Raw genomic sequence first — 13,310 nt, forward strand, 5'->3', positions numbered from 1 at the left:
GACGTCAGACCCGCCGAGCATTCCCGATGCCGCTCCACGCTCGCCGCGGTAATTTAGTGCCATCTCGGCTCAAAAGGCCGAGTTACGGCGTAACTTCGCGGTCTTCGCGGTGGCGGTCCCTGCAGACGAAATCCCGAACCCTGGCAATGAATGGGATCGACCGCGTAACCGCGTAACCGCGCGAAATTCATTCATGCCTCCGCTACTGCTACCGCGCAGCAGTACTCTCTTCATTTTTTTTTTTTTGTTCAACTCACAAATCGCGTTCGCTGTGTTGTATCCAAGTTTGAAAGAAGCGCGGTGTTAGAGTGACCAAAACATGCATTGACGCGCACGCGTGATTGTGCGTTGTTCTGCTTCAAAGCGAAACCAGCATGAACACGCGCGAACGAACGCGCACACACACGCGTGGGCGCGCGCGTGCCCACGCAGTGAGATAAGCCTGGCTTCATCGAAGTGGGGTCTCAGGGATTCGAGCACTAGGTTACAGTGCCATGTAAATAGTTGGAGAGGCGAAAATCAAGAGGAACAAAGATTAAGCCTGGTTAAGCACCTGGCGACCACTCAATCGTGAATCAATCAAAATCAAGAGGAACAAAGATTAAGCCTGGTTAAGCACCTGGCGACCACTCAATCGTGAATCAATCAACCAAGAGCATTGGTAGTTTTATACAAATGGGAGAAATAACTTTTTAAAAGCGATTTCTAGCTCATTTTATGATACAGACCTGAAACATGCGATCCGCCACTCTCATGGTATTTGATCGACGGCAGGTGACGTAAAACATCTCACATTAAAACGAAGCGTCGGCCCTCCTAATGTATGTAATTTAATACACGAAATCTTTATTTAATAGTACTCGTGACATCTAGGATAAAGGTAATGTTTATGTGCAGCTATGCAGGCTGTAAAAATGAATAAATGCAAATAAAAAATTTGAAAATAAATGTGGTCTAATTATTTCCGTACAAGAAAGATTTAATTATACTTAAAACAAAAAGGCAACGAAGAAGAGAAAATATAGTAAACAGTAAAATTTCGGGCACACTTATATCAACTATGCATATACATACAACTTAATTTGCTACTCGCTTAATCTTTAATCCTCAGATTTGTGCATTACCTTGAGCATATTTATCAGCATACAGTTGTAAGCTACCTAATTACTTGAAAGACCACCCACAATGTGTGTATATTAAACCAAGCTGTACGGATGCACCTGTGCATGGCCTAATAGTGTGTCTTATTCCTCACACATGGGTCCTTCTCACCTCACCACCCATTTCAAAGGAGAAGGAATCTGCAGGCAAACCAGTGCTTGGCCATGTTACCTGCCATCTACCACTTGCTAGAGCCACGGCCATGATTTCTTTTTTTTTTTTGTAATGCTGTAAAGCTCATATAGCCAGCTTTTCTGCACAGCGGAGCTTTAAGGCTATTGTGTTAAAATTTGCTCTGCAATTAAGTGAAGAAAGAAAATATTATTAAAAATGTTACAACCATAACATTGGTGGTCTGCTCGACAGGATCTGTTTTGGCTTCATGCTATAAAGAAATGTATTATTCACGCAGAGCCTACATTCTAGAACAGAGGGAGAAACGTACAACCATTTTTAGTTACTTGCCGTGCTACAGGATGACAGTTACTTCAAAATATCTATGATACAGGGTGTGGCAAAGTCTATGTTTTGATTGCATTATCAAAAAATAATGCACAATGTGAGCAGCAAATATAGTGCAGCATTGAGTGAGTAGAAGTGGAAGCGCTCTCTTTTAAAAATGGCATCAAATGCCGTGAGTCTTGTATTAAAGAATGGCACACATGAGTGTTTTTTAACATGGTGTTTTGCTGTCTTACTTTCCTTCACATATATAAATAATTTTCTTGCAAACAAAATGCCACGGTCTGTAAACTATATTCAGTTGCTAACATATATGTTAGTAGAAACTGGAAAGTTTTTCATCAGGGGCATTTTGAAGAGCAGTGAGGCTACTTAAGTTACATTATTGTTCAGAGAGTTTTCACACTGTGTTGTCAATATTTGAACCTAGATATCCATGCTACTGAGCCTAATCTAAGAAAGAATGGTTATGCAGTCGATGAGGGAGTCTAATTTCCATTGCAAACAATTTGTGAAGGAAGACACAAGGGTTGAAGCCAAACCAAGAACTACTAGGGAAGCGTCATCGTAGTGCAGGAACAACTGTAGCCTCAATAAGGGTAATGCTATGGCATATTTTCATGAAAACAGCCTCCCAAACATATGTTCCAAAAGTAATAAAACTCAAGTTTCAGAGTTTATGGTTGCCTGCACTTCAGAGCAAATGCATTCATGACAGGACACAGAACACCAGTTAATCAATGAACAACTGTACTGATGCCACTACCCTAAAATATATGGCGAGACTGACACCATTGAAAATGCCACTTGTGGCACTGCGGTTTGCTTCCTCAGCTACCTCTACATGACGAATGTTTACACAAAATGGAGGAAGCAGAGAAGAAAACTGGCAAGCAAATATTTGGACAGCAGCAGGGGGCCCAGCCAGGAATTATCGGTAAAAAAAAATGGTTAAAGAAACAGAGAGGACTCTATGGAAAACAGGGATGCAGACCAAATCAGCACTAGAAATGTACAGGACATTCAAGGTGGAAACAGCTAAAGATAAAATCAAAATCTATGATAATTCTTGGGGCTGCTCATTGTTGTTCATGGCTAGGACAGGAGTACTGCAGACTAAGTTGGCTTCAAGTCAATCACGAAGAGATAGACACGCTATGCGGTGCGTGTGGAGAGGAGAAGGCAATGGTTGAACACTTTATAATTCCCTTTAAAGGGCTCCTCTGCCCTATAGTTGAAAGCAACGGAGCAGATTTAGCTAAAGCATTGTGGATTAAGAATAGTGGAAGCATTATAAATTGAATGGGTAGAAATAACCAAACAGAGGTTACCAAATTGGTGGCCAAAATCAAGGCAGGAGTAAGTACATAAATACATATTATTAAAGGCTAGGTGGCGTATGCCACAACCACGCGATTCAAAGGTCCAGCCTTAACTATCCATCCATCCTAGGCGGAAGAAAGTATTATATACTGTTCTGAAATATTTTACAGCACAGTACATATATTTCTCAACCACCTTGATACAAAGCGTATTGAGAAGGCAGAGCTCTGCAGCTCCTGAAAGAATGAGGAACAACAGTTAAGAATGGCTTGGAGAAAGTGCAAAGAAAGCAAAAAAAAAAAAAAACACATTCTCCTGACCACTGTTGTAAAAACTGAAACATAAAACAGTAGTTCTTTTTAATCATTTTTTTTTTCAAATGTTTTCACCTTTAATGTACATTTTCAGAGAATTGCTCATCTCACTATGCTAAAATTTGATGCGATTATATTGCAATATATAGTCATAGTATGAATATAAAACTCAAACAAAGTAATATCGTCATAAGTGAGAAAAAATTAATAGTAATTCTCTTCAATGGTTGAAAAGAAGTGACATCATTGTTTTTCTACGTGCTGCAAGTAACAACCAATAGCTTTTTAGGTTCAGTAGCATATTATTATTATTAAATAATGATAATGGCAGTACAATATATTTGAGCATATTAAGCACGGCTTTTATTTAACAGAATCAAGTGATGCACACTCCTGAGAAAAAAAAAATAACAAATTCAGGCACAGATTGAAAGTGAAAACAAGCACTGTCTAATCAGACGTGAAAAACGTTTCTTCTGTGAGATGCCTCTCAGGGAGTAGTGCGTTTTCATTTACTGTCCTTCGGTTTCTCTCCAGACGCATTGAGAGCTCCTCTGCTTCTCATCGCACTCTGCATTCGCTTTGAGAAGCGAGTAGGGTTATTATGGAACTCCTTGAACAGCTCCACTATTAAGATCGTCTTTTTGTCGCGGTGAACAGCAGCCCTCAAATTCCTGCACCAGGTTTCTGGGCTGCCCCCGCAGCTTTCGATTATCTGAGCCGCGAGACATTCGGCACTAGCATGCATGACCGCTTTTCTGTCTTCCATCCTGCTGATGGTGTCGACTTGAGCACCCGCAGTAATTAAGAGCTTCCTGCAGCGTTCTTCCAACACGGCACCCTTCGCCTCTTCCTTTTGCACTGTAGCTGCTCCGTCCCCACCGCGCAGTCTAGCGTTGGCTGAAGATTCAGCTGCGAGCGACTTGCAGTTATTCTGTTGCAATGCGAGCGTGCTGCGAAGACGGGAAATGGCGTTCAGGACATCGTCGAAGCGCAATTGGTATGTTTTTTTAGAGTCCTCAACGTTGCACAGCCGGTCATTTTGACCTAGCAGTTGACGCACACTGTCCAATCGCTTGTTGAAGCTTGCCAACAACTTGAGTATATCTGAACAGACGCGGGCGTCTTTCGCATCAAGCCGTGCTGATAGGAGCACGCGCTCGGCCAAATCTTTCGGAAGTTTTCCAGTCTTTGGCGATACACACGACTTTTCGAAGTTGTCCCCATCGCCCAGCAATGTGCTAACACGTTCCTCAATAAGACGTGGAAGGGCAGCATGCAAGGCGCTGAGCTTGTTCAGGTCGAGTTCTTTCGGTGCTTTGGGATATGCTACATCTTGTGAACTGGACATAGTGGTGGTCCACACATTCAAATCGAGAGCGGCAAGGCCGTCGCCAGACAAAGCGGAAACAAGCTCTGCACAAAGACTGACTTGACCCTGTGCGATGAACTCATCGTTCCCGCCCACCAGGATGGCAGCAATGAGACGATTAATACTGTTGTCAACGCCTGCTGTTGAGTGAACACCAGCGCTTTCCCTGAAGTGCATTCGGCGTAGTGAAGTGGCTCTAGCGTGTTTACTGAGTTTTTCGCATAGACTTCTTTCAGCCTTTAGGCGGATCAGCAGCTCACCTACGTTGAGGAACTTATCGGTCCCATCGGTGGATCTGCGAGCGACCAGTCCGAGCTTCTGTGTCACTTCAGCGACGACAGCAGCAGTCGTTTCGTGCACTTCCTTCAAGCAATCATCGCAAGCTGCTAGCCGGGACAGCTCCGCTTCTGCCCTGCTAATCGCAGAATCTAAATTGTAACGCTCAGTTGTCATCCCACTTTGTGACAGCGCACACGATGCGCATTCGATTCGGGAACAAAGTTAACGAAGTTCAAAGCGTTCAAAGCCGGCTGTTGTTTATTGGCTGGATTGGATTGCTTTGGATTTACAAGATTTAGATATGCGGCTGCCTTTTTGTCACGGCTATTCACGGCTCTTTGTGGTTAATTCACAGGTTCCCTACAATCTCTTTGTCTTCACAGAGATTTATTTTTACGGCTCGAGTGGTCGTTTGGTTGTTTCGATCGTTGCTTCGTGGCAGTGTCTTTCCTGCGTCACCAGTAGAAAGAGAAGCGGAAAAGGCATGGAGGAAGGAAACAACTAGTCTATAATTCCAGCCATATTCGCTCGCCGCATTTCGCACACCACTCGTATAACTCAGGCTTCGAAACGAGGAGTGCGTCTTGTCGGAACTGACGTAAAATATTCCCCTGTGTGGTTGTGTGGTATGTGCCACGAAATTAGAGAACGACAAGTGCGCTGGCTTGATCTGTCTCGTTGCGTTCCGAGCCGCTGAAACCCGTTCGCGCAGTTTACCACAGCTTAAGTTTGTACCTTCCAGGCTGCACAAAACTGGTAGGGGCGCCTCAAATCTGGCTTCTGATCTGCGTGCTCCTTTCTTCCATCTCGAGGACACAATTAGTATGGGTAGTGTTTTGCAGCTGGTTCACCCAGTTAACGCTCTTTGAGGACCAGCCGATGTCCCTTGCACCGCGTTCGCTGTGTGCACAGTCGATTGAATCCCATGTGAAAATGTCCAATTTCGATCTTGAATTAATGGTTCTGGTTCAAACGGGTTATTGGGTCATTTCCTGTAGCTCTGGCCTCAGTATGACAGTGAAATTAGCTGCCCTGGTAGCACGAACAATATTGCTTTGGATAAACCATACGTAATTGTACGTGAATGCGATCGTTTATCCAATACCCTGAAAAGTTAGAGAACTGTAAAAAATGTGAATTTCTGAACGTTAAGCGCATTAAAAAATTTAAGAAAAACATAAGACAAAGTCTGTCACCCTGGCAGCTTTAAACCCAGCAAGAATGCCAACAAAAATCAAGATGTATTGCAATACACACAACCGAAGTGAGGAATTTATATACACCCAGGTGAAAATTTCCTGCTAATTTCCTCCCATGAAGCACTTCTTCATACTGGTTCCAGCAGGATGCTTACTGGTCTTCTGGTCCTAGCAGGCAACTTGCTTTCTGCGCTGCATCCTGCAGTATGCTTACCAGTTTCTTGCTAGCCCCAGCAGGCAAACTGTTGGTTGTGCTGGCTTTAGCTAGGTGCTTACTGGTTACCTAAACTGTTTCCAACAGGATGCTGGTTCCCTCCTGGGATCCTGCTGGAACCAGCAGGTAACTTGCAGGTAACCTGTTGGATCCACATCGTTAGCCCAAGCAGTGGCAAATGTTTTGACAATGGAATGGAGTGAGCATCTAACTTTCTTACAGCAATTAAGTCAAACATACATGACACACAGTGGTTCAGTTACACTATGAACTGGAAGAGGTCATGCAGTGCTTATATGCTAAGTTCACATACGCATGTAGCAGCTATAGCTAGCTGCAAGTCCAGAATGGAGCTTCAGCCAATGGCGTCGGTTCTCCTTGCTGCTTCCCTTCCAAAAAGAGGGACACCAGTCTTTCTTTGTCTATGTCTCTCTAGGCTGGGCAGTTGCTTTCTTTCCTTTATTCTGGGGATTGAACACATCACTAGCATCGAGCGGAAATATCTTTTTTTTTTTGTGCCTCAATTGCTTGGAGCTAGTTCTCCTCTGTTGATTGCCATTGGCTGGAGCTTTTTCTGAGAAATTTCACCACTGCATTCTTGACCTGTAACAGACGTGACCTCACTTGTTACAGCTTTCGACTGCTGAACACAAGGGCTATTGCCCTCCTTGCATATCCGAAACATGAGGCCCTCCAGTTAGTGTCTGTAGTGCTTGCAAGTTGAGTGCACTTCTCATTTAGTCACAAACCTGTCATGACAAAAATGAGGAATCCGGTTAATGCATTATGTTTGACATATTATTGGAAAAACGCCCACTTCTGTTTTGCTCAAACATTACGTAAATGATTTGGGTAGTAAGGAATGTCCTTCTGAAGAATGCGTCCATTCATAGGGCTTTTTTGGTGGTTGCACTGCAGAATGTCATTTCAATAGACAATTATGTGCCACATGCAGCAGAGTTGTGTACTTGTGTACAGCAAGCCTATCTAATTTATGTTTAATTGTGAATGTTCACAGGAGGTCACCTGTCTCCATCTTAGTGATGTGCCCAAGGTGACATTGTCTTATATTTCTTCATTCGAGAACAGCTCGTAAAGAAAAGGTTTCCATTTCGACGAAAGGTTTCCATTGTAACCAGAAATTGCATACAGCTGGAACCTTGGTTGATTCCAGCTAGCTCTGGCTCATAATTCACACAAAATTTAATGCTAAGTGGTTGTTGGATGCTGCTGATGTTTATTTAGTTGGGTTAAGTCAGTTGAAAATCCAGTTATTCTATTCTGTTCCCAGATTGATTCTGTGCAGGCATTTTTGCACAATGTAGTTTTTGATGGCTGCAACAATCATCTACCCAACTGTATAAGCACATAGAATGAATAAAGAGTAAAGTGTTTCATAGTTATGGAAAGCACAGTATCTGTCACACTTATACGTGGACACCTGAACCACACCATAAAGGAAGGAAAGTGGGATTAAAAGGAGAAAAAGGTGCCGTAGTGGAGGGATCTGGAATAATGAATACCACCTGGGGATCTTTCATGTGCACTGACAGCATAGCATTTGCGTTTTGCCCCCATCGAAACCCAGCTGCTGTGGTCGGGTTCGAATCCGGGAACTCTGATTCAGTAGTTGAGTGTGTTAAACATGTACTGAGCCTCCACTTTCCACAGGCCTTCATGGGGATATCCTTTTTCTTGGGGTGGCATAAAAGCACCACTGAAGATGAAACGCACATAGAAAATATAAGCTAAAATTCTACAGGAGGATGAGGGGGGAGGGAATCCCTTTCCAGACACATAGTTTTGTCCTACGGATCATCACCCAACACTGCACTGTCACCTTTTGAATCAAGGATATTTTACTATGCAGAATGCATGTTGTTCCACCATTTGCTGTATAGCGTTCTGCTGCAGTGAACCGCAAAAATTACTCCCAGATACTTTCCTGTGCTGGCCTGTGATGAATTTGTGCTGCACTGTGTTATTAAGCCACAAAGGCCTGCGGGGTGAAGACTGCATTTTGCCAAAAACTAAAGTTTGAGCATGTTCTACAGGGTCCCCTATACACACGTTACAGATCTGTTCTTTATGGTGCATCAACATTGGACATTAATTAATTTCCCTGTGGGAAGCTGCATTCTTACCTTTCCCTTTCAATATGCTGAACATATTTTAAGACATATTAGAAAGCAACAGTATGCCTTTAGCAAATGGCAGGAAGCCAATAACTTAATTGAGTATGCAGCCTAGTTTTCATGCCTCATTTAAAATAGCAAGGACACAAATATTTTATTGTCTCTTTCTGAGGCAAACTGAAGATGCAAAACCATCCTCTCATCTTCTCAACAAGATCATGTGCTTTTGCCAATCACATGATGCCTGCGATGATTGTGACTGCAAGAAGAAAAACAAACATAAAAGAAAAAAAAAAGAGGGCCATCTGTTTAAGAACAGTTATGTACAAGCTTTATTTGCAAAGACAATCGTCTTGACCCAACTTCCAAACATGGCAGCAAGACATTTCGTAAACATGGTCAGTGCTGGTAAAATATACATATTCTATGTACAGTGTGCACAGTTATCTGCCGAACCCAATAGATGACAAAGGTATAGATGTCCTATAAGCTACAGGAAAAAAAAAAAAATTATTAAAATACCCTAAAGCTGCACAGCTTTCGCCCCTTCGAGCATTTTTAAAAAGGAAGGCACTGACTTCAGGGGTTCCCTCCTTGTTTTGGCAGCTCAGCATGATAAATGCACAGAGACGGATCAGGAACTGGAGTCAAGGTGCAGCTAAACATCCACACACCTCCTTGACTGACACAAACTGTTTGGCAGCAAGCAAAGTAACTTGGGTACCCCCAATAGCTGTTGAAACATTTGCATAAGCTCATATGACAAAGGGCAATATTGTACGATTTGCAGCATGAAAAATAAATCACTGCACTTAATGGAGTGGACACCGAGTAATGCATGCAAAATTAACTTAGTAAAAGTTATCCGAGCATGACTCAAGCTGATCAAGAGTGAGCCTCTCTCTGATAAAGCAATGTTGTCACAAAACTGCCTTTCCTGCGCCACTTTTGTGCAAGATTGCATTGGGCCCACATTGCTACCATATCATATATGCACAGGTACGTCTCCTCTGCTCCAACAGCTTTGTCCCACACAGATGGTCTCCACTGCGCGTCTTGTCACACTTGTTCACGACTAGAAGAGAGCCAACCAAGCGCGCCTCTGTCAGAAAGATGCCGCATTTAGCATAAATAAGTCTCAATAAACCTCTCTGCATGGCTAATTGCATAGAGTACCCTGGGTGGCAAAAATGTAAAAAATATCGCAGTCTTTCCAAAAAGCAATGACAAAGTTACTCTGCCTATGCTACTTATCTACATGATGTGCGATGTGCAATTCTCCGGAGCACTATTTATTCCCCTGCCTGTGCTTTACTGCATCCGTGTAAAAAAAGAAAAAAAAAAAAGAAAAGAAAAAAGAAAAGAGAGAGAGGCATTGTGCGCTACCTAATCCCACCAACCCCATAAGCGGTATGTCAGCAATGGCTGTCGTTGCTCAGACCAAACTGCTTATGCAAGTTGTCAAGTCTGTCGACAAACTCCCTCAAGCTAGATGTTGGTGTGCTTGGACCAGGCCGCGCAGGTGATCTGTGATGGTAGAAACAAAAGAGAAGGCCAAGTTAAAGATGACCGCAATCCACATCAAAGTTGAGTTGGATGGTTTCTGCTTTCTCAGACTGACACAGTGCAGAAGTTTAACAGACAGCATGTGAGGAGAATAGGACTGGGATGGAGCGCATTTGGCAAGCACTCCCAGATTATGACTAGCAGCTTACCGGTATCGCTCAAGAGGAAAGTATACAACAGCTGCATCTTACTTGTACTTACCTATGGGGCTGAAACGTGGAAGCTAACAAAGAGGGTTCTACTTAAGTTGAGGACAACACAGAGGGCTATGGAAAGAAAAATGGTAGGGATAACGTTAAGAGATAGGAAATGTGCAGAGTGGGTCAAAGAAATAACTGAAGTCACTGACATTCTAGTGGAAATCAAGAAGAAATGGGTTGGGCAGGACATGTAGTGTGAAGAAAGGATAACCGATGGTCGCTTGGGGTAACAAACTGGATTCCAAGGGAAGGAAAGCGTAGCAGGTGGCGGCAGAAAATTAGGTGGGCGGATGAGGTTAGGAAGTTCGCAGGTGTCAAGTGGATGCAGCTTGCACAGACCGGGTTAATTGGAGGAATATGGGAGAGGCCTTCGCCCTGCAGTGGGTATAGTCAGGATGATGATGATGATGGTCTCATGAAAAGGGCTGCTCTTGATAAGACTTCTGGTCAAAAAGCTATTCGTTTTTAATGGAATAGACACACTACATTTAACCCACTGAGGCACATTAGTTACACTTGGTTAAAAGAAGGCCATGCATGTTTTGTCTGACAGTGTCCGTGTTTGCTAAGTGATATACGCAAAAAAAGGGCCCCGGGTGGCTGAAGGGACCTATTAAAGCCATCTTGTCATACCTTAAAGCAAGGCTTATGCATCTCTTGAATTCTTTTTACAGCTTACAAGTTTTTACAGTTTTTACACTTTTTTTACAGTTAGAGGCTTACTCAGCTCAGACCATATCTTGTGCCCTTTGAGGAACTAGTTTTAATTTGAAAAACTTGACTGTGATACCTATCAAGTAGAAGTGTGAATGTCGAATTTTTCAAACTGGCATTGTACTACATGTCATCGCAACCGTCATTCTGGTAAAATTCTGGCACTGTCACCGTACGAGTAGGAGTACACGATTAGGCTAATGGCACCAAAAGAGTCTAAAGAATATGAATGCAATAAATCTTTCTCGCATGCAGAATAACTCCTTTATCCATGAGCTGCAATAAAGCTGTCATTTGGGGGTAGGAAAGCAAACCCAACTGTTTCCACGGAAACAAGGCAGAACAGTACCGCAGAATATGCAACATGAGGCATTTGAATAAAGCAATGTGTGCAATGCACTAAATAAGGATGTATTAAAACAAGGTGTGAAGATGAACGATGCAATGATGGTTGTAATTAGACAGAAAAGCTTGGCATGGCGATGCTTGATAAGTTGACAAAGTTGTGTTTTATAGTGACAGCAGAATATGCACTTCCCCAGGGTAAACTGTGATAGGTGCATTCTACCCACACTACCTACCTAGGCGATGGGGGAAACTGCAATCTCCGGCACAAGACTGTGGCCGCTGATGCTTGGCTTGCATTGCCGGATAGTACAGATGTCTGGGATGACTTTGCTGTGGCCGTCGAGAAGCCTGAACCGGTTGATGCTCCCAACTTCCAAGGGCCACCTGGAAACGTAACTCCACTTACTGCTTCTGCTCCTCTGGCAAAAATTCAAATGTTTTCGAGACCTTTAAGAGCATGGACAACCTAAAATATGTCCTTGCAAAGTAGAAAAAAAAAAGCAAATGACTTGACTGAAATGAAAAATTACACACAGATAACTTTTTCCTTTCCAGTTCGATCACTCTCTCCCAACTATTTCAGGATACGTACTCTAGCAGATATCATTCTCAAAAATGGTTTAATGAGGGAAACAGATAAATCGCGAGTGCGAACCACAAAATATTTTCTTTTAAGCAGATCAATTTTCTTTAGGTGAGTCTATCGGGAGCCGACCAATGGTGGCACACTGGTCTAACGTTGTAAGAAGAAGTGGGGGAGGCATCTGGAATATCACAACCATCACCTTATGCCTCTCAAATAATTCATCCAGTCACTCCATTTCTCCTGCTTTCAGAGAAGGATGTAGAAAAGTCTTGCCATACACTGCCTCTCATACAAGTCCCTCGAAGTCTTCTTGTCTGAGCGTTAGTGGTTGTATTTGGGTTGCGTGTGCTGCAAAACACTGATGTATTACTACCAACTGAATCCCACTCATTGCACTTTATTCTTTTTTTTTTTTTTAATTTGGTGCAGTTAAAATGAAACTTGGGGTATACTTTAGTAGTGTAGCACGGGAGTGGGGAAGGGGGTCTAAATGTGCATTAGCCGAGGGCCCCAATTTTCTTAATGTGGCCCTGGGCACAGCACAGTCCATGTTACTGCACATTTGCTTTTTTTCCTCTCATCATGTGCTCTTGTCGATGAGTCTGTGAAAGATACCGCTGTACTACACACATAGCATCCACTAATTAAGACCATAAACTGCTCATTCTAGTAACTTATTTTTCTGGCATCCTCAAATTTCAACACACCTTGGAAATATCTGAGATTTTGAATAGCGCTATAGTTGAACCCGGATAATCCAAATTTTGGTTATATCGAAATCATGGAATATCCCCTTGAAAATTCCATGTAAGAGTATAGGAAAGCTGCGTCGTATATTGAACTCCAATTTCACCAGTCGTTCGATATACTGAACTCAGCACCACGCACTGGAAGGTGCGCCTTCCCCAAAGTAGATCGCATCACCCTCGGCCGTTTGCCGAGTGACGTTTTCAAGCCACACACGGAAGGAATGAGAGAGAACAGTTTGGCGAGAGCTGGTCTAGAGCAGCGCTGCGCCCTTTTCCCAAAGGCGCGCATCTGCGGCGATCATTTGCAAGCCATGTGTGCGAAGGAATGAGAGGGAACGGGTTTGGCAATGGCTATGGTGTTCGGAAGAGGGGAAACAAGCGATAGAGCGAAGCGCAAAGGTGTGCCCATTCTTCTGCCGAGCTCTCTCTCTCCCCTTCCTCTCTTTCCCAGTCTTTGCAGCAGCACGCACTACACATGCGCCGACAAGCCAGCTCAGCCACTGGCAGACAGAACGTCGGACGCTTCCTCTAGTGTGTGTTGTGAGCCCTCTGTGCGATGCCCATCTTGTGTCACTGTGTATGGCGGCTGCAGACATTAAGAAGCGGCAGATTTATTTATGCCCCGCCGGGGTGGTGCAGTGGTTATGGCGCTCGACTACTGTGCCCAAGGAAGCGGGATCGAATCCCG

General features: G+C 43.5%; 1 protein-coding gene across 18 annotated transcripts in view; it reads right to left on the minus strand.

Annotated features, from left to right (window-relative positions):
- Positions 1 to 8,767: 8,767 nt before the first annotated feature.
- Positions 8,768 to 13,310, minus strand: part of LOC146199400 (uncharacterized) — a 269,488-nt gene continuing 264,945 nt past the window's right edge. For all 18 annotated transcript variants that reach the window (XM_084594862.1, XM_084594875.1, XM_084594861.1 and 15 more), the window contains 2 exons: positions 11,521 to 11,671; positions 8,768 to 9,986 (listed from right to left, as the gene is read on the minus strand). In XM_084594862.1, coding sequence (XP_084450988.1) covers positions 9,875 to 9,986; positions 11,521 to 11,671 — 263 coding nt within the window. In that variant the 3' untranslated portion in view covers positions 8,768 to 9,874. The remainder of the gene's footprint in view (positions 9,987 to 11,520; positions 11,672 to 13,310) is intronic.

Source organism: Amblyomma maculatum, chromosome 2 (genome assembly GCF_055883805.1).
Source record: "Amblyomma maculatum isolate TAMU_Amacu chromosome 2, ASM5588380v1, whole genome shotgun sequence".
Taxonomy (NCBI): domain Eukaryota; kingdom Metazoa; phylum Arthropoda; class Arachnida; order Ixodida; family Ixodidae; genus Amblyomma; species Amblyomma maculatum.